The 18,566-nt window shown below is 43.3% G+C and overlaps 1 protein-coding gene across 1 annotated transcript in view; it reads left to right on the top strand.

The window, feature by feature from the left end:
- RFX6 (regulatory factor X6) overlaps positions 1-18,179 on the top strand; it is a 50,118-nt gene extending 31,939 nt beyond the window's left edge. Inside the window, exons 13-19 of the mRNA XM_063125454.1 lie at positions 2,364-2,473; positions 7,129-7,246; positions 8,694-8,816; positions 9,797-10,006; positions 10,683-11,189; positions 16,840-17,052; positions 18,004-18,179. Coding sequence (XP_062981524.1) covers positions 2,364-2,473; positions 7,129-7,246; positions 8,694-8,816; positions 9,797-10,006; positions 10,683-11,189; positions 16,840-17,052; positions 18,004-18,179 — 1,457 coding nt within the window. The remainder of the gene's footprint in view (positions 1-2,363; positions 2,474-7,128; positions 7,247-8,693; positions 8,817-9,796; positions 10,007-10,682; positions 11,190-16,839; positions 17,053-18,003) is intronic.
- Positions 18,180-18,566: the final 387 nt, after the last annotated feature.

Genomic DNA, 18,566 nt, shown 5'->3' with positions numbered 1-18,566 from the left:
CCTCCCGGCATGACAGGACTGCTGGATCTTTATGCATGTTTGAGCTCCATCTCCTGCAGCATCTTGAGCAGCACACTGGATTCCACCTCTCCTGTTGATCTCTGTGGCTTATGGCCCTGCTCAGGGTCTTCGGTGAGACCCACTATAGAAGGTCATGGTAATTTGTGGTGTTTGGCTCCTGCCTTGTGGCAAAAAGTATTAGAATTAGAGGTATCTTTTGCCCTGTGGCCAAAAAAAAACCCAAAAAGCATTCCTGTCTGCTGCCTCTCTACTAGGAATTCCCAAAACCCATTTGCTCACATCCTTGAGCAAATTCAAAACAATCTCCTTAATGACAAACCCTGCTTGAAGTGTCCTCCGAGTGTTTAGCAATGTGTGTGCCCTTTTGCAACCTCTTCACTTCCCTGTGAAAGAGGCACTTTGTTTTTCTTGCTCTTTTGCAGGGGCATTGAGAATTTCAGAAAAAAAATACTCAGAGTATAGGGCTTCAGGGCTTACCTTAAGGTAAGGAGGTGGCTGAGGGGTTCGTGTGCGCTCTTCATTTTTACAGTTTTTACCCCATTCTGTCATTGCAGCCTCTGAAGCTGCTGGAGCTTTCTAGAACATCCCCTAGAGAACTTAACCAGGGAGCTCCCCATACGCTTCGAATACCCCCATGTGTCTGCGCGGTGGCACTGCGTCAGTTGTACAATGCAGCAGCCTCCTCGCAGCCACTGGGGGGCTTTCCTGTGAAGCTGTGAATTTTAAAAGTTGGGGATTTATCCCAACCTTTTTGTTGGAGCGAGGCAAGTACAGCATATCCACCATCTAACCTCGCTCTGGTGTCACATCGGAGGCGTTCCTCGCAGATGGCAACCCCTGATTGGTTGCCACCTGGGCAGAGGGCAGGTCCAGCAGCTGGAAAGACTGCGCCCTTCCTTTGCATCAAGATTAGCCACTGCCAGCCCACATCAGACAAAGCACGAGTTTCCTTAAACATGGCTACTAACCAGTGTCATCAAGGCAGGGAGCAGGACTTCCTCTCTTGGGCCTTTCCAGTTCTGAGTGTCTGAAAGTTGAGTGAGGAGTGGTGGTAGTGGTGGTTATTGTTAAAAATCCTTTTAGCAACAACAAATCAAAACCAAAAATGTTTCACTCAGCTTTCAGGCACTCAGCAGGCAGTAGCACTGAAAAGCCCCAAAGGAGGAAGACCTGGGTAAAGGCTTTTCGACACATCGTGTGCTCATCATTCCCTACTCACGGTTGTTTACAGGTTCTTTAGATGATGTTGTACTCCTCCAGTTTTGCTTCTGTGTCAGCCAGTGCTTTCAGTGAGGTTTTTTTAGAGCAGAGAAAATGCAGAAGTCAATTGTGAAAGCAACCCCCCTTATTTTTTTCTTGTGTATTTGTGCTATTCTACTATACCACAGTACCACCTAGAGGTTATGTGACAGAAAAGCAGAAAAAGAAACACTTCTCGTGCAGTGCTCAGATCTCAATTCGGTGACGAAACCGAAAGTAGATACACCAGATTAACAGTCATGTGTAGAAAGGGAAAGTCCCCTTAGTCATCTACAAGACTTTCCAGAAAGCTCAAGCAGCTGGAGAGGCTGCAAAGTCAGAATGGAATACAAAATTGTAAAAGACGAAGTGCAATCCCACCCCCCACACTCCAGCTACCTCCTTGAAGTAAGATAAGCCCTGAAGCCCTGCGCACTGAGAAATTTCTCAGAAATTCTTACCCCTTCCCACAATTTTCAAGTGCAATTAATTTTTGCTCCACCTCCCAACTAATGGTCAAAAAGAAATAGTTGGGGGGAAATTGACATAGTGCACTGTGAGCCAGCCATTTTCTCCTCTTCGCTATCTTCCACATCCCTTTCAACTCTGCAAATCGCATCGCCTCATAGCCCCCACTCCAATTTCCTCCAAACCAGTATCCCAAGTCCTTAAATTCAGCCTCTACTCTAAATCCTACAAATCATTTGCCTTAGTAGCTCCCCATCGCTTCCCTCAACTATTCTTTGCCACTTGCAACCAAACTTCTGGAATCACCCCACACCCACACACTAAGTCATGCCTCGCAATGCTACTGTGTCAGTCCTTGCAAACAAAATCTTAAGTCCCACAAATATATAGTCTTCTACTTAGTATAGTATTCCAGGTGCCATTTTCTTGGAAAAGAAATCGAACAGTTGTCTTGATGAGCTCAAGGAAACCTCTGCAAGATACTGTCTTCCCATTCCCCCTAACCCGCTCCAGCTGCTCTAACTCTTCCTTTTCCTTTCCTTTACATGCTACAAAACTATCAATGACTCTGGTGAGTGGCATTCTCTCCTGTTCAGAGTAGAATGCAACCACATATTTTCCTTTTTACATGGTAGATGACTCTATTACAGTGTTCCAAGAACTGAAGGACCTCTTAAAGAAGAATGCCACTGTGGAGTCATTTATTGAATGGCTGGATACTGTGGTTGAACAAAGGGTTATCAAGGTAAGTTTCAACAGTTCCATCTGGACTGAAGACTGAAATCAAATGATTCCCAGTTAGGGCTGTTCGCAGGCCGATTATAAGGTTCTTCTTTCTGTATGATAAGCAACCTTCATCCAGGTACAGTCTTTTCCATGCAATTGGCATCTTCCTTCCCTGTGGGATGCCTCTTAGGTCCACACCATTGGTTCTACCTGTGTGTTTGCTTAATTCCCACATACTTCTCAGGGTGTGTACATGTGAAAGGAGCTTTAGGAAGATCATAGCCTTGGAAACAATTAATTCCCAAGGTTCTATATGTAGTCTAATGCACATATAATTATCCTGTACATAGTTATGACTGCAGCAGTTGCCTCATTTCAGTGAAGGAAAGTGTTTATTCCTATACCACTTCAAAAAAAGTATGACTCAAACTTCAATAGTGAGAAGACTGAAGGTATCACTGCACAATATTATATCATGCAATCATACAAATGTTTTTTATTGTGATTTGCTTTGTCATGTCACCCAGTGGGTAGAAAATGTGGCATATAAATTTTACAAACATACATTCCAAAATATCACAACCTTTTATAGTGGGATGGAGAGTTCTTTCTAGCAGTATTTTAATGGGATATACCATGAGTTTTCAAATGCCCTGATTTATGATCTTACACTGATGATGACAAGCACTATAATTGCTCTGACATAAGATCATGAGAAAACCACTGGAATTGTTAAAGGGTGATCGTAAAGTGCCACTGAAGAAACATAGCAAATTCAAAACAGTTCTGAGTCAGTAGTCTATAGATAGACATATAAATATAGATGTAGGTATGTATGTTTTTTCATCCACTATGTAGATATAAGCTCAGACACAGTGATCCAAGGAATAAGCCTCACACATACACACTCCCTCTTCCTCAACCCTCCTCTCACACATCTTAATTCAATATTTATTAAACCAGAGTTTCCTGTGGCATCAGAACAGGGAAACTGTAGCTCAAATGATTGTGACATGATATCCTTGTTTATAGGAACCACTTAAAATGTCAGTTTCTGAGTTAGAATGTCATGAAAAACTCTAGGGCTGTGCACGGACCCCCACAATCCGCTTCATGGCCCGATCTGGAACTTCCGGATCAGGCCCGATCCTCTTCGGGCTGATTCACCCGTCCCCCACTCCGCTCCCCAGAGCGAGATCCAGCTCTGCAGCACCAGGTAAGCCAACCCCCACTCCCTTACCTGTGTCCCTCATCACGGGCTTCAATTGAGGTCCCGGCACTTCTGGCTTCAACTGGGGCCTCAATTGAAGCCCGCAATGGACTGCGATGGACGCAGGTCCACCTCCCTGCCCCCTTAGCTGGCTCCACCCCCACCATCGCCGCATGGACGGCAGCGCCAGCGGTGCCAGCTCCCTTACCTGCATCCATCGTGGTCCATCGCAGGCTTCAGTTGAGGCCCTAGCTTGAAGCCAGAAGAGGCCTCAGCCTTCACTTCTGGCTTCAACTGGGGCCTCAATTGAAGCCCACGATGGACACAGGTAAGCCTCCCTCCTACCTGCCTCCTTACCTGGCTCCATTGCTGTCGCTGCAGGGACTGCAGCGGTGGCACCAGCGCCAGATGAGTCCCCCTCCCCCCCACTTACCTGCGTCTGGAGGTCTGGATTGAGGCGATCCTCTTCACCTCGATCCACAGCCCCCCCCCGACTCCCTTCACCTCCGCCTTTTCCGGAGGCGAATCAGGCCACCTCGCTATTGCTTCTCTGACCTGAAGAGAAGCGGAGCACAGCCCTAGAAAATTCATAGGTATGTGCAGCATATTTCATTAGAGTGTGCACCCAGGGAATTTTATTTTATTTTATTTTATTTTATTTTATTTTATTTTATTTTATTTTATTTTATTTAAAAAGGTAAACATTTACTGAATACGCAGTCATAAAGGATGTTATTTTTATTCATTTATCTATTAAAAACTGTAGATATGGATACCCTACTCTGCAAGAGTATCTGCAAGCAGGTGGGGGAAGGAGAAATGCCTCAATTTGGCGCTTATTGCTTGAGACATCATTAGGGTGTGCCTTGTGCACCCCTATGGGAAAATTGTGGTTTAACAAACTCTGGAAATATTGAATAAAGATATGTGAAGGAGGGAAGAGGAGAAAGGGGTGCACACACACACATGGAAAATTCCCAGTCCAGTTTGTTTGGACTGGAATTGTTTCATCTGAACAATGCAATAGTATTGTAAATCTTATATTTATCGGGAGAAATGCTCATCTGTGAGAAGACCTTAAGAACTGAAATCCATACAACCCCTATCATTCTAGTATTCAAAAGATATTTCCATCCTCAGTTTCAAGAAAGAACTGAAATATCGCAGAGTAAAATGGCACTCTCAATTCTGTTTAACTAATCCTTAGATAATCACTATTAAACAGAGGAAGCAGGGAAGCGGGGAATTGCCTACCATTCAGCATCTGTTACAGAACATTGTTCTAGGGCAAACAGGTATAGTTTCCAGTGTTTTCCTCCCACGTCTGGAAAAAAATATGCTGAACAATTTACTATATGAATCAAGATTAGCTGAGTAAGTGGTAATGATTTACAGAACACGTAATCCTTCCATTGCCCTCTGCCTTCTGTTCATTTAAAAGTGCAGAGCCTCTCCATCACACCAAATGGCTTCCTTTGGTTTGCTGTTTGAGAAAGCGGCAGCTTATAATGTTACCGCAAGCTGCCGCTGAGCTCTGGTAGGGTAGCCAGTTTGGGGACATCATATGACAGGAGACAAAGCAGATAGATGGACATGGCATTTATTTGTTTGTTTGATATTTGGTCCTCCCTTGCAAAACAATTACCAAGACTAAAAAAATAATAATAATGGAGCAATTTAAAGCATTCAAAAACCAACTCATAGTACTTTTAATAGAAAGCAGTTTTAAACAAATAGGTTTTAAAGGTCCATTTAAAAACTAATAAAGATTAGACCATACATTCTTCTTTTAGGAGAGAGTTTCAAAGATAATGAGCTACTACTGAAAAGACCATGTCTCCAATGTCCTCTAACCTGATGGATCTTGACAACAGGTCTGCAAGCAGGGCTTTAGAGGCGGATCTTAAGGCATGGCAGGTTTGTATGGGTGCAGGAGGTCATTCAAATAACCTGGTCTGGTCAACACCAGCCCATGGTACTAACACTGGTATCTATTAAGTGCAACTGTAATCAGGTTCATCTGTGAACTTATCCTTAGCGTCATGAATGCTTGATTGATTATATAGTGCCATCAAGGTACATGACACTGCACAGTATAACTTAAAAGAAAAGACCAGTTCCTAAGCTTCATCCCACGTACCTGCTTCCCTCGGATTATCCCCGTAGCGCTAAGCTTTCACAGTTGTTGTTGTTTTTGCTACCGGGCGACAGCGATCCTTTGCATACCAGGAAGTGAGTTTAAGGGGGGAAATGTAAAAAATCATAAAAAATGAACGGATGACCCAATTCAATTCAAATTTGGTATGCTTAAAGCTCTCCCTAATATCTATTACTGTGCCAATTTTGGTGTCTTTATCTTTAAAGCTTACGCAGATGTAAGCATTTCTTTAAAATCCTGCTCCTGCGCCCCAGTGGCAGCTTGGAAGATACACTCAAAAAGTAGGGGCTAAATACGGAGAATCTTTTTGCTTTATTGCACCATTAAGGCAGGATGCATGGGAGTACTTCACAATCAAAGAAGATTATAGGTGGAAAACTTCTGAGTCATTTGCATGCATTTCGCAGTGATTACACAGTATAACGCTGGTGTGATAAAGCCCCCTGTCTAAGCAAAGCTCCATCTCCATTTCAGCTGGGGGACAGGACTACACAATAGATTGGGATGGGAAGGAGTGAGAGACAAAAGTTTAACAGGAAAGAATAATCGCCAGTGCAGTTACACTGTGCTAAAGCACACATTTCCATTGACACTGATAGAACATTCCTTCTCATGGCTAATATATCCTTCAGGTGATAAGTATGCACTCTGGTCTTAATTCGGATCATGCCCCATAATTCTGATATTTAAAGCATTAAAAACATGCACATTAAATCTTTAGATTAATTTAATGCATATATTTTAGCCCTTTCTTTAGCTTTCTGTAGAGTGTGATGATGAAAGGATTATGCCAAAGATCCTAATCATTTTAAGGATATATTGAGAAGAAGGAGCACACACTCTTCCTATTAAGCTGCTGAAATTGGGCTTCTAGCTGACCTGAAGTCCAGTTTGTGAGCCTGATTGACCTCAATGTGCTTATGATCAACAGGCTTTGGGTTTGGTTGCATAGGATGCCATTGTGAACACTACTGAAAACTCGCATAGAGTGGGTCCAATAACAGTGTACAAAATAATGAGCTGTACTAATGAATAGTGTCAATTGGTTTGTGATAAAGCCAGTTGTCAATGTAGATAGGTAGCACTCAGTCTCCAAGAGAGCTCACAAAGCACAGAGAGAGAGATGTATTTATTTATTTATTTATTTATTTTATTAGATTTATATCCCAACTTCCTGCCAAAAATAGCAATCTGCGCAAGCAATATGAATTATATGAATTGGCTTTCAGGGATGCTGTGCAATGATAGCATTCCATTGTGCCTTAACGTCTTCACATTTTTTCATCTTTTCTCCACTTTTCTTTAGGCAAGCAAGCAGAATGGTCGATCGCTAAAGAAGAGGGCACAAGACTTCCTTCTCAAGTGGAGCTTTTTTGGAGCGCGAGTAATGCATAATCTCACTTTGAACAATGCATCCAGTTTTGGTATCTGGTTTTTTTATTATTCTTTCTCCTTTTCTAATTAAGAGATGGCAATATGTAACCAGAATCCCCACAAAATGAAAACTGTGAGTTCTGCAGTTCAGCCTGTCTGAATGTCACACTAACTGACAGGCTATTTCCCCAAACCTGGAAGAGAACATCTTCCAAGACATATCCAAGACATACAGAGGCTGGTTGTGATTACTCAGTGTGATGAGGCATATTCTGCACATGGTCAGGGGCTTTTACCTTACTGTTCCAGGACTCAGCCGTGGAATTAAAAGCTCATTCTAATGTCTGGTAGGCCCTGGTTCAACTTAAACCCTTGTCTTTGGCCTAATCTACACCAAGCAGGATACTGCACTATGAAAGCGGTATATAAAAGGCAGGAGCCACACTACTGCTTTATAGCGGCATTGCATTGGAGTGCACTGACAACTGTTGGGGCCCATTGACACATACCATATACCGCTTCCATACTGCTATATCCTGCTTGGTGTAGATTAGGCCTTTGTCTATGTAGCTGAAATAACTGATTCTTTCAATTTTAGGGAATAGGTGTTTTCGTTTTTGAGATGCTGAATATTTTTATTTTAACTCCATACAACCAGAATCATAAATTCCTTGATATTTTAAAAGCTTTGATGTATTTGATGTTTTGTGCTTTGGCGATGGGTATGCCATTAACATTCATGGATCTAAGAAATTGTGTCATATTTTATGGTTTTAATTCCAAACTGAATGCTGCTGAGACTATCCTTTTTAAGTCATTCTTATGCTTTTTCACACAGAAGTCATTCCCCCTATCCTTTGGTGCATAGAGAATAGGTGGTGTTCAATAGAGAGGCCATGACACTTTGCACATGTTTTAAGATTCATTTTCCTTTAAAACTCCTACACATGTCCTGGTATGGGTTTGTTTTTGTTTTTTTGTTTTTTTAAAAACCATGCAGCTTCACCATCTCAGACAGTTACCAGCCGTCATGAGATTAAATCAAAATTTCCTGGCAATTTAATCTATCTAAACTTGGATTAATTTTACGCTATAGAGGTAAACCAACAAGCCCCATCCAACCACTTTCTGACTATTTAATATCAGGGAAACTGAAATCCATCAAATCCAGACGCCTTCTAGTAGAGTTCAGCTTTATCTTACTCTAATGTATGCCCTCTTCAAGCATAAGGCATATCTCACTTTCATCAGTGTTGTGCTTTGATGTCATTAGTGGCCAAATAACCTACAGGACAGTAAACATATTGAGCTAGGTGGGCCAATGCAAAGCAAGATTAGAGCTGAGAAGTTAAGCACTGCTCCTTGTTGGTCTTAGCAGGTCATTGAAAGTCCAACAATTATTTGTTTGTTTCACTTGCTTCTTGTAAAGTGTTGAGAGATGGTCACCAAGATAACTTTATGACATACCCACTCTCTCCACTTTTCTCCCCCTGTAAGGTTCATTTCATCTGATCCGCATGCTTTTAGATGAATACATCTTGCTTGCCATGGAGACCCAGTTCAACAATGACAAAGAACAAGAACTCCAGAATTTATTGGACAAGTATATGAAGAATACAGGTAATTTGGATTGGGATTTTAGAATCTTTTAGAGTTGTGAAGCTTTGACAATGTACAGATTTAAAGCACAGATAGCCAAATTATTGATTCCTTGTGCATACTTAAAGTTAAATCTTTACAGTGTTTATTCTCTCATACCTAATACTGGCATATTAATTTATTTAAATTTCTTAGCCTAGATGCACCTACCAAGAAGTAAATCTCATGGAACTAAATGGCACACACTTCTGAGTAAACATTCTTAGGTTTGTGCGGTGTTTGTGTTTTATATATAACATAGACAAATTTGTCTGTTATAATAATACAGAAAGTAGCTAAACAGCAATGCAATCAAGTAGACCCTGAATCTCTCAGGGATGCAACCAAGCACAATAGGGAACTTTCTGATAAAGCAATTGCAAAACAGGAATAAATGTATATTCTTTAATTTCTATTAAGCATTGCTGCTTCCTCCTGTGTAAATGACAGTACAAGACTAAGGGTTTCTCTAAACGAGCTATTTATAGCATGCTCATTTCTGGCCACTCACAGAAGTTTCTGGGTCAATTAAACAATGCTGTAAACAAACAGAACGTCTCCCGTGGCTTGCCACCCCTTATTCCACTGTAAAATAGAGAAAAGCTGGAATAAATCCTTTTAAAAGGCCTCCACTATGATATGGTAGGAATTTTTTTTCAACGTGCCTACCCAACTGATATTGTTTGACTGCTCTGTTCCCATTATGTTTGATTACTGGGCACATGGTACCATACATGAGTTGCAAATGCACAAGGTGTTTGTGCATCTCCCCTCAGAGGAAAACCTGTTAATTGCTTTCCACATAACCCTGGATGGGATAGCTGTAACCTAGGAATTTCTCCTAAGCAATCAACTGATTTGTGGAGGGCTGATTCCCTAACAACCCATTCTTCTCTCTTCAAGTCATCTATATAATATATACCACACTCTATTTAACATTTCACCAATCCTATTTTTTTCAGATGCCAGCAAAGCTGCTTTTACTGCATCCCCAAGCTCTTGTTTCTTAGCGAACCGCAACAAGGCCGGCACACTTGCTACTGATGCGTCAGTGAAAAATGAATGTCTGGTGGAGCAAGCCTATTTCCCTTTGTCAACCAATCAACATAGCGGCATGTCCTCGGGTCTGAACTCATTTTCCGCAGGGAACACTGCAAATCTAGAGCTAACAGGTAGGAAACAAATTGGTCCCCTGCCCCTTTCCCCTCTGTGTTCTAATTCTCATGTTTAGGCAGTGTTGTTGAAAAGAGTCTAGGAGAGAAAAAACACATCATCTTCCATGGATGTTTCTGTTTGATTAGGTTTTGAAAAATCTTGGGATAGTATCCAATGGTACCATTCCACTAGCGGGAGAGAACCACTGGTGAAATGGATGTCCCCACCGCCTCTAGAGCCCCCTGCAGCATAGGGTGACCCTGTGGAAAGCAGGACAGGGTTTCTGTATCTTTAGCAGTTATATAGAAAAGGGAATTCCAGCAGGTATCATTTGTATGCATGCAGCACCGGGTGAAATTCCCTCTTTATCACAACAGGTAAAGCTGCAGGAGCCCTGCCCTCTTTTGTACCTGGTCAAGAGGGTAGGGCTCCTGCAGCTTTAACTGTTGTGATGAAGAGGGGATTTCACCAGGTTCTGTGTGGAAATTCTGCGGAAATTCCCTTTTCTGTACAACTCTTAAAGATACAGGAGCCCTGTCCTCCTTTCCATATGGTCACCCTACCCCTGCTTTGGATGTTCCAAATCTGCCCTATACATGGGGAGCTGCAAGGGGGAAGAGGTTGAGGAAGTCCCGTCATGCAAGCAGAGCTCCTAACAAGTATCGCCCCTTAACCTGCTGTCTGTTTCCCCAGGTCAAACAGAGCTGTCTGAGACTGCTGCCCATCTCATGACCCCACCCATTTCTCCAGCCATGGCCTGTCGAGGAAGTGTTATCAACCAGGCTGGCAGTCCTCCAAGTATCGCTCCACCCTTATCTGCACACTCCCACTGCTCTTCTTATTCGGATCCCCTTTACCAGACTGTGCCGCAACCGAATCAAAGCTTTTATGGAGTCAGTGCCAGCTACCCAGCCATGTTCAGGACCCAGACTCATCCATCCTCTGGAGCCTATCAGCACAGGACAGAACCCGGCCACTTTACAGCCGCAAATGAGCAGCAGCGATTCTCCAGAGACTACTTCAGTAGCAGCTGTGCTGTGTCCCCATACAGCGCCAGGTCACCCCCTAACTATGGATCTGCTTCAACTATGCAGGAGACACATGGCATGCAATTTCTGAACACTGGGGGATACAACTTCATGAACAATTCCCCAGCTAATTCCTGTCAAGGAACATCATATTCCTCAGCTGCTTCCAATGGTATTATTTAGTTATTTATTTAACAGGGATTAAGTTTATTTTCAGAAGGGGTAGCTTTGTTAGTCGATCGCAGCATCAACAGCAATGAGCCCTGTGGCATCATAAAAGCTCACAGGTTTATTGTGAGGTAAGTCTTTGTGGAAAAGAGTCCATTTAAAGTTACTCTTCTCCCCAAATCAAGCATACATTAGTAAAAAGTCCCTGACTCACATGCAGTAGCAGTTCTTAGGAGAACATCAACGTCTGCTCTTCAGTAAGAACATAAGTGCCCTAGATCGAGGGCCCATGTAGTCTGGCATCCTTGCTCCCATAGAAACCAAGCAGATGCTTCTGGAAACTCCACAGGCAGGACATGAAGGGCATCACCCTCTCCTGTTGTTGCTCCTCAGCAACGTACTGAGAAGCAGACTGTCTCTTGAGTGTAGGTGGATGGCATAAAGGGACCTGATGCAGCATTCAGTAGCAAATACAGGCATTCTCCAGGGAACTGTCTGACAATATTTAGAACTGATTTGGATATTTAGGACCCCCTAAGAATGTGATCCACAAATCATTTAAAGTGGCAAATCAGCATTTATTCCAGTAAAGTCTATTGAACCCAATTATATCAACTTACACTATAAGGGACACATAACATGTAGTTCCTGAACACTGGGAAATTCGTCTGATTTTCATTGATTTCCACATTCCGGACTAATATGTGGACTGCAACATATAATATGTACCTTCTCTGAATTTCACCAGTTGGCCCTTTCCCTGTTTCACATGCTGTTGCTCCCAGGGGGATGTGTAGCTCCATTCCTGGGCCAGATCTACACCAAGCAGGTTATAACACTTTGAAAATGATTTGAAAACAGTATATGGAATGTGTCATGGGCCCCAACGGTTGTGAATACCATTATAAAGCATTATAAAGCAGTAGTGTAGATCCTGCCCAATATACATGAAAGGAGCCATGCTTTCTCTCTAACTTAGGGGGTGTCTTTATGGAGGGGGGGTGTTCCTGCAGCTTGGGTGCATTCTGAGGTCCTTTGCGGCACATGTCTTTGTGGCCAGCATGCACCCAACCAGCTGCTTCTGCCTTGAAAAGTCACAGTATCACAGAGTCGTTTTACTGCATTCTTTTTAAAGCAGCTCCGGTGTCCTTGCTCTGCAATGTGCCCCCATTCCTCTGCATTAAATCCTTGGCATGCTGTGAACTGGCCATGATGACATGGTCAAGGGGTTGGGCTGCCCCTCCCCCTCATCACTTCTTTTCCAAGCCCATTCCTAGTTGCATTAGTTGCTTCTCTGATGCTGCCTTACTTCACTTCTCTGATGTTGTATTAATTACCTTCCCTGATTTTGTGTTATTTAGCTTCTCTGATGTTCTGTTGTTTGGAGTAAACTATAGGAAACTATAACTCGGTGACAGTTCACTGGAATGGGGAAAAATTGGGGTGGTGGGGTGCTCTCATAGGGAGCCTTCAGACCCTGTCCTGGATCATTGGGAATTTTTGCTTCCTCAAGTAAAATTAAGCCATTCCCCCCCCCCCCCCATTACTCCATTTCCCCTATTTGGCCATTGCCTCTGTTCCAATCCATTTTTTCCTTTGGAACATTTCTGCATATTCCAAACTGCATTTCTCAAGTTGTGAACAGGGAGCTTTGATGCTTTCCTTTGCTGCTGCATATCCAGTTTATCAAAATAGAAATTTGCCACAATAGAAATTTGCCTCCCCATTTCCATTCATACTACCAGTAGCAGGGGAGCCTGGAGAGGGGCAGGTAACAAGCCGCTCTCATTGATGATGTTGACTCTACTCTGCCCACCCACCCAGGAAGTATGTTTTTCCCAGCACTGAAAAGCTGATTTTAGGGACAGCTGGCTCCACTCTGTAATATTGACAGAGCAGAGCCAATTTCATCATATTGCAGAGAATGAGAACAATGTGCTTTCCTCCTCTGCAGGTCAAAATGGGGGCCCAGACAGGTGATATTTATTAAAAGGAGGGGGGTTTGTAAAACTCAGCCCTTGGAACACCTCTTAAGTACTTTTTTTAAATGTCTAAGTATTATTATTATTGTTGTTGTTGTATTTTTATACTGCCCAAGATCTGAAGCTCTCTGGACGGTTTACAAAAATTGTGCAGATTGAAAAAAATCATACATTTAATACAGAAACAGGATGGAACAAATTTCTGTATCAGCATATGTGAAAGGGAAATGAACTGGATTTAGACCAGTTGATCCATTCCTGCTATGTTTATTTAAAAATTCAACTGATAAAGGTCTACACGTTTGAAAATCACATATTCCCATTATTATTAGCAACTATTGGTCCTATGGCATTTTCCAGCATACAGAGTATTTCACAGTTCTGGCCTACTTTGGGCCTGATAATAATCCTTTGGGACAGGTTAGATTGTAGACTTGCCACTGTATCTTTCCAGACCCAATATTCCACTTACTACACTACAAAGAAGAACTGGGTGCATTGCAGAATGTCCTTAAATCATTGCCTTACAGACAATTATTTATATTGGGGGGGGGGGTTGTCGGGTCTGATATAACGACCTCTAATGGTATTAGTGGAGGGAACTGTAGTTGAACTGTCTGGAAAAGGGGAATCATAACAATTCCCTGCAGCTGGAGAATCCACTTAGCTGTGCTCTATAAATGAAAGTGGACTGGAAGTTTCTTTCATTTACTCTAGACCAGCAATGGCCAACTGATGGTCCACGATTTGCATCTATCTCTGCCCTAGATTTTACAGCCCTCATCTCCCCTGAGAGGGGTGCCAGCTAGGTGAGAGGAAAGCATGAGATTGGTGCTTCCTTTAGCTGTGCTAGCATAGATTTCAGCTCTCTCTCTCTCTCTCTCTCACACACACACACACACACACACACAGTTCAGACAACACGCTAGGCCTTGGTGGTTAAGCATTTTGAGCTAAACATTATGGCTTAGTGTGTCATGTGAGCCATTCCTAAACATGGTGGCTACATAACCATGGTTTAAACATGCTCACTAACCATTTGCTGCAAAAGGATTAGTGGCCTAACCATGGCTTAGCATGAAGAGGCTCTTTCTCTCTTTCTGCTCCACACTTGCAGTCTTCCTTTATTGATAATGCAAAGAGCTGGGATTTCATGGGGTACCAAACCTGACTCTTTGTCAGAAGAATGAGACCACCCCAGCTGTTCTTGTCTCCACTGATGGACACTGTTGGCTATATAGCAGGAAGTTACCTTAAGAGCTCATCAGATCATCAGACCTTAGGTAGTTTTTCACCTCAAAGAAGTCAGCCAAACGCAGAAGCTGGCTCTCATGGGCATCTTGCTGCAGTTAGCCTCTTGTAGAAAGTGGTGTCTGTTCTTGTTTTACTTGGCACGGTTAAAATTGGTGCAAATTGCAGGGGGAGCCACCTCACATAAACAGCTACCACACAGAGCAACCGTGCTGTTTAGTAGGGGTGTGCACAGACCCCCCGCTCCGCTTCACTTGCAGATCCGCCATTTTCCGGATCGGGCCGCTCCGCTCCGCTCCCGCTCCGCCCACTTCCGCTCCGCTCCGCCCGGAGCTCCGGATCCGGATCCGGAGCTCCGTTTTCCCCCCCCCCCATAGGCTTGCATTGAAAGCTAAAAAATTATACAACTTTTTTTCTGTTCAAGTTAGAAACCTCATGTTTGGCACCATGACACCTCATGGGGATATACACACGCATGCCAAGTTTCAAAGCAATCCCATCATCCCCTGATTTTTGGCGAATTTTTGAAAATCGGGCACCCCACACACAACATCCCTGCGAGGTGGGCAGGGGAGGAGGGAGGGAAGGCAGGCAGGCATGCAGCTGGCATTTCTGGGGGCATAAGGAAGTGAGCCAAGGATAAGCCAGTAATGCATAGAAAATGGAATAAATCAATCAATAAACAAAGGAGGGGTGGAATTAAAAGCAGCAGTGTTGCTCAATAAACAACAAGAAGAACTTTTTTTAAAAGGCTATATCTGTCTTTTACCAGCAATAGGGGGACGTGCCCGGGGGAGGGGGAAGTAGCTGCCAGTTCAAGACACTGACAGCCACAGCTCCGAGAAGAAGTAAAACGCTCACTTCGACTCAGAACAGGCATTGCTCCACCACTGAAAAGTGACCATTCACTTCAACTCATGAGAGGCATTGCTCCACCGTTTTACTCTCTTTGGAAGGCTCTATGGCCTTCCAGTGCAAGAGAGAGTGGGGGCACGTCCACGATGAGATGCCCTAGGGGAGCTCATCCCCTTGCACCACATCGATTCAGTTGTTCCCCAAGGTTAGGGTGGGGAGCAGTGCTGTGTTTTTCTATCTCTTATTCTTGGCTTAGTATATGATTTCAGGTTGTGTTTGTGCATTTGGTGGGGCTACTGTGTTAAAAAACACGGGGAAAAGCCCGTTCAGATGAAGAAAGAGAAGTTTCCCAGAATCCCAAGTTACCTGTTTTGCCTATGCCCTCCTCCAACTTTGGGATCATCATGACCGGGAGCTGACTCTGCCCCTCAGCCCTTTGAAAAAGGTATTTTTCCCGCCGATTTTTTAAAAACGTCTAGCCCGCGACCCGTACGATGCAGAAAGTTGAGAGTGGTCTCAAAATGACCCCCATCCACGACTCTCTGTGCACAAGAATTTTCAGAACGATAGCTTAAACCCCCCCCCCAGTTATCCCCGATTCTTTCCCTCAATGCAATCCTATGGGCGAAAAGCCGAAACGCAGTTTGAGCCCCGCGGTTGACCCGATTTTCACAAAAATATTGCACGTGAACCACAGCACGCAGAAAGTTGAGAGTGGTCTCAAAATGACCCCCATCCACGACTCTCTGTGCACAAGAATTTTCAGAACGATAGCTTAAACCCCCCCCAGTTATCCCCGATTCTTTCCCTCAATGCAATCCTATGGGCGAAAAGCCGAAACGCAGTTTGAGCCCCGCGGTTGACCCGATTTTTAAAAAAATATTGCACGTGAACCACAGCACGCAGAGAGGTGAGAGTGGTCTCAAAATGACCCCCATCCACGACTCTCTGTGCACAAGAATTTCCAGAATGATAGCTTCAAAAACAACGTAGTTATGCGCGATTATTTGCCGCAATGCAATCCTATGGCGAAATGTTTTCAAGATGGCGACCGGAGCGCTCCGACTGAACTCGGAGCTCCGAAAAATGGTCGCTTCTCTTCGCCTTGCTTCTAGGGGGTCCGCGGTCCACTCCTACTCCGCCTCTGGGTAAGGCGGAGCAGGCCAATCCGCTACTGCTTCTACGCTCCTAATCGGAGCGGAGCACATCCCTACTGTTTAGTTTCCTGAAAACACCAACACCAGGAAGGGGACCACAATCGTGCTGGCTAGCCATGCCCTTCAGATGTGGTTGGACTGCAACTCCCATCAGCCTTAGCCACCATAGCTAGTGGTGAAGGAGAATGGGAGTTACAGTCAAACAACATCTGGAGGGTCGCACACAATACTTCTCCTTGGCATTCACACACACACAGAAAGAGAGAGAGAAAGAGAGAGGATGAATTTGGGGGGTTATATTGTAGAATTCCAGATCCTCTATGTGTAATGCTTGTCTAACTATTCTCTAGTATTGCTAATTCTTACTTACTTACTTACTTACTTACTTACTGTCAAATCTTGTCAACAGGGTTCTATGGAAATAATATAAACTATTCAGAATCTCACAGACTTGGGTCAATGGTAGATCAGCATGTCTCTGTCATCAGCAGCATTAGCAGCATTCGCCCATTGCCTCCATACAGTGACATTCATGATCCACTCAGCATCTTGGAGGACACTGGAAGGAAGCAGGGAGCAACCTATTATCCAGACACCTCAATAGCTTGTCGAAACCCTATAAGTAAGTGGTTAATTTATTCATTTTTTCAGCTGTAAGATCCAGTATTCACATGGTTTGGGAAGCTGCATTTAGCCTACAATTCTATTAGCATGTTTACCTCAGAATAAGTCCCATTCAAAGTGATGGGATTTACGTCTGAGTAAATACGTATAGGATTGTGCTGTTACTCTGTTTAATTTAGTTGTATTAATTATTACATGTTGGGCATAGTGGCTATCCTTTAATTTAATAAGATTAGTAATAATATATCCTAACGATCTGAGAATGGGAGACCTGTGTTGAGATTTCATTCTAGTATAGAGGGCAGTTGGTCTCCTCAGGCAAGTCACACTTCCACAGGCTTCTCTTAAATAGGAGCATAAGCTATCTACTTCAAAAGGTTCTTCATAGAATAATAAGGTGAAGGTTATAACCTTCCCAGCCAGCTGCCCTCCAGCTGTTTTGGACTCCTGCTTCCATAATTCTTGACCATTGGCCAATTTAATGAGGCTGATGGGAGTTGTGTTCCAAAACGTCAGGAGAGCAGTAGGATGAGGGAGGCTGCTTTAGCGTATAGAAAGTGTGCATGCTAACAGTAAATAGCTAAAGAGATAAAAGAAAAAGAAGAAAAAAGTTCAAATAAACTTTTTTATGCCATGGATAAACTTGGAAGATGTGAAAAATAAATAGTTGAAAGTTCCCCATAACTGGTGCATAAGTGCCCTCTCTGTTGAGTAATTAGAGGGCAGCATTCAATAGTAGCCCTACGTATACTAGGCCCACTCACTTCAATGGGCCTACTCTGTGTAGGGGTACCACTGGATATTGCCCAGAGTGTCTTCACATATCAGCTTGTATGGGGAAGGGCTTCCAGATTAGACGATGCTAATTCCAGATTGGTTTAAATCGCTGACATACATCCCTTCCCACCACCACCACCCTGGAAACTAAGCATTGCCATTTTCTTTGCAGCATCAGATATGCAGCCTGCTATACCTGCATCCTCCTCCCAGTGTATGTATGGGCATTCTAGACAGTGTCCTTCTCATGAAACAATGGATTCTTCTGGTCAAGCCAACAGTGAGATGGTATCATCCTTACCACCAATCAATACTGTCTTTATGGGAACTGCTGCTGGAGGCACCTGAGTTTCAGAAGTGGCTGCATATTCTTCTAACTTACTCTCCTGTTCCAGTACTCCGCTAGTGACTGGAATGGAAAAGTATTGCAAATTCTTTTAAAGACTACCCAGAAGGATTTTATAACACACTGAAAACACAACATTCCCACCTATGGCTGGATGCAGAATATGTCTGGCATATGAATGAGAATATAATTGCAATATGGCTTTTTGGTGTCTCGTATTATCACTCTCTGTTTTTTAAATACATGCCCATATTCCCTTTTCTGCCAATTTTAAGCAATATTTTTAAATGAATATGTCCTTTGTTCTTGGTGGTAACTTTGCTATCTTTCTCTCCTTGATGTATGTTCTACTTTAGAGAGGAACCTGTGGTTTCCAAAGTACATAGGTA

The sequence above is a fragment of the Elgaria multicarinata genome, chromosome 4 (genome assembly GCF_023053635.1).
Source record: "Elgaria multicarinata webbii isolate HBS135686 ecotype San Diego chromosome 4, rElgMul1.1.pri, whole genome shotgun sequence".
NCBI lineage: Eukaryota > Metazoa > Chordata > Lepidosauria > Squamata > Anguidae > Elgaria > Elgaria multicarinata.
Note: the sequence above shows the minus strand (reverse complement) of the source record. Positions and strands in the feature narration are given on the sequence as shown.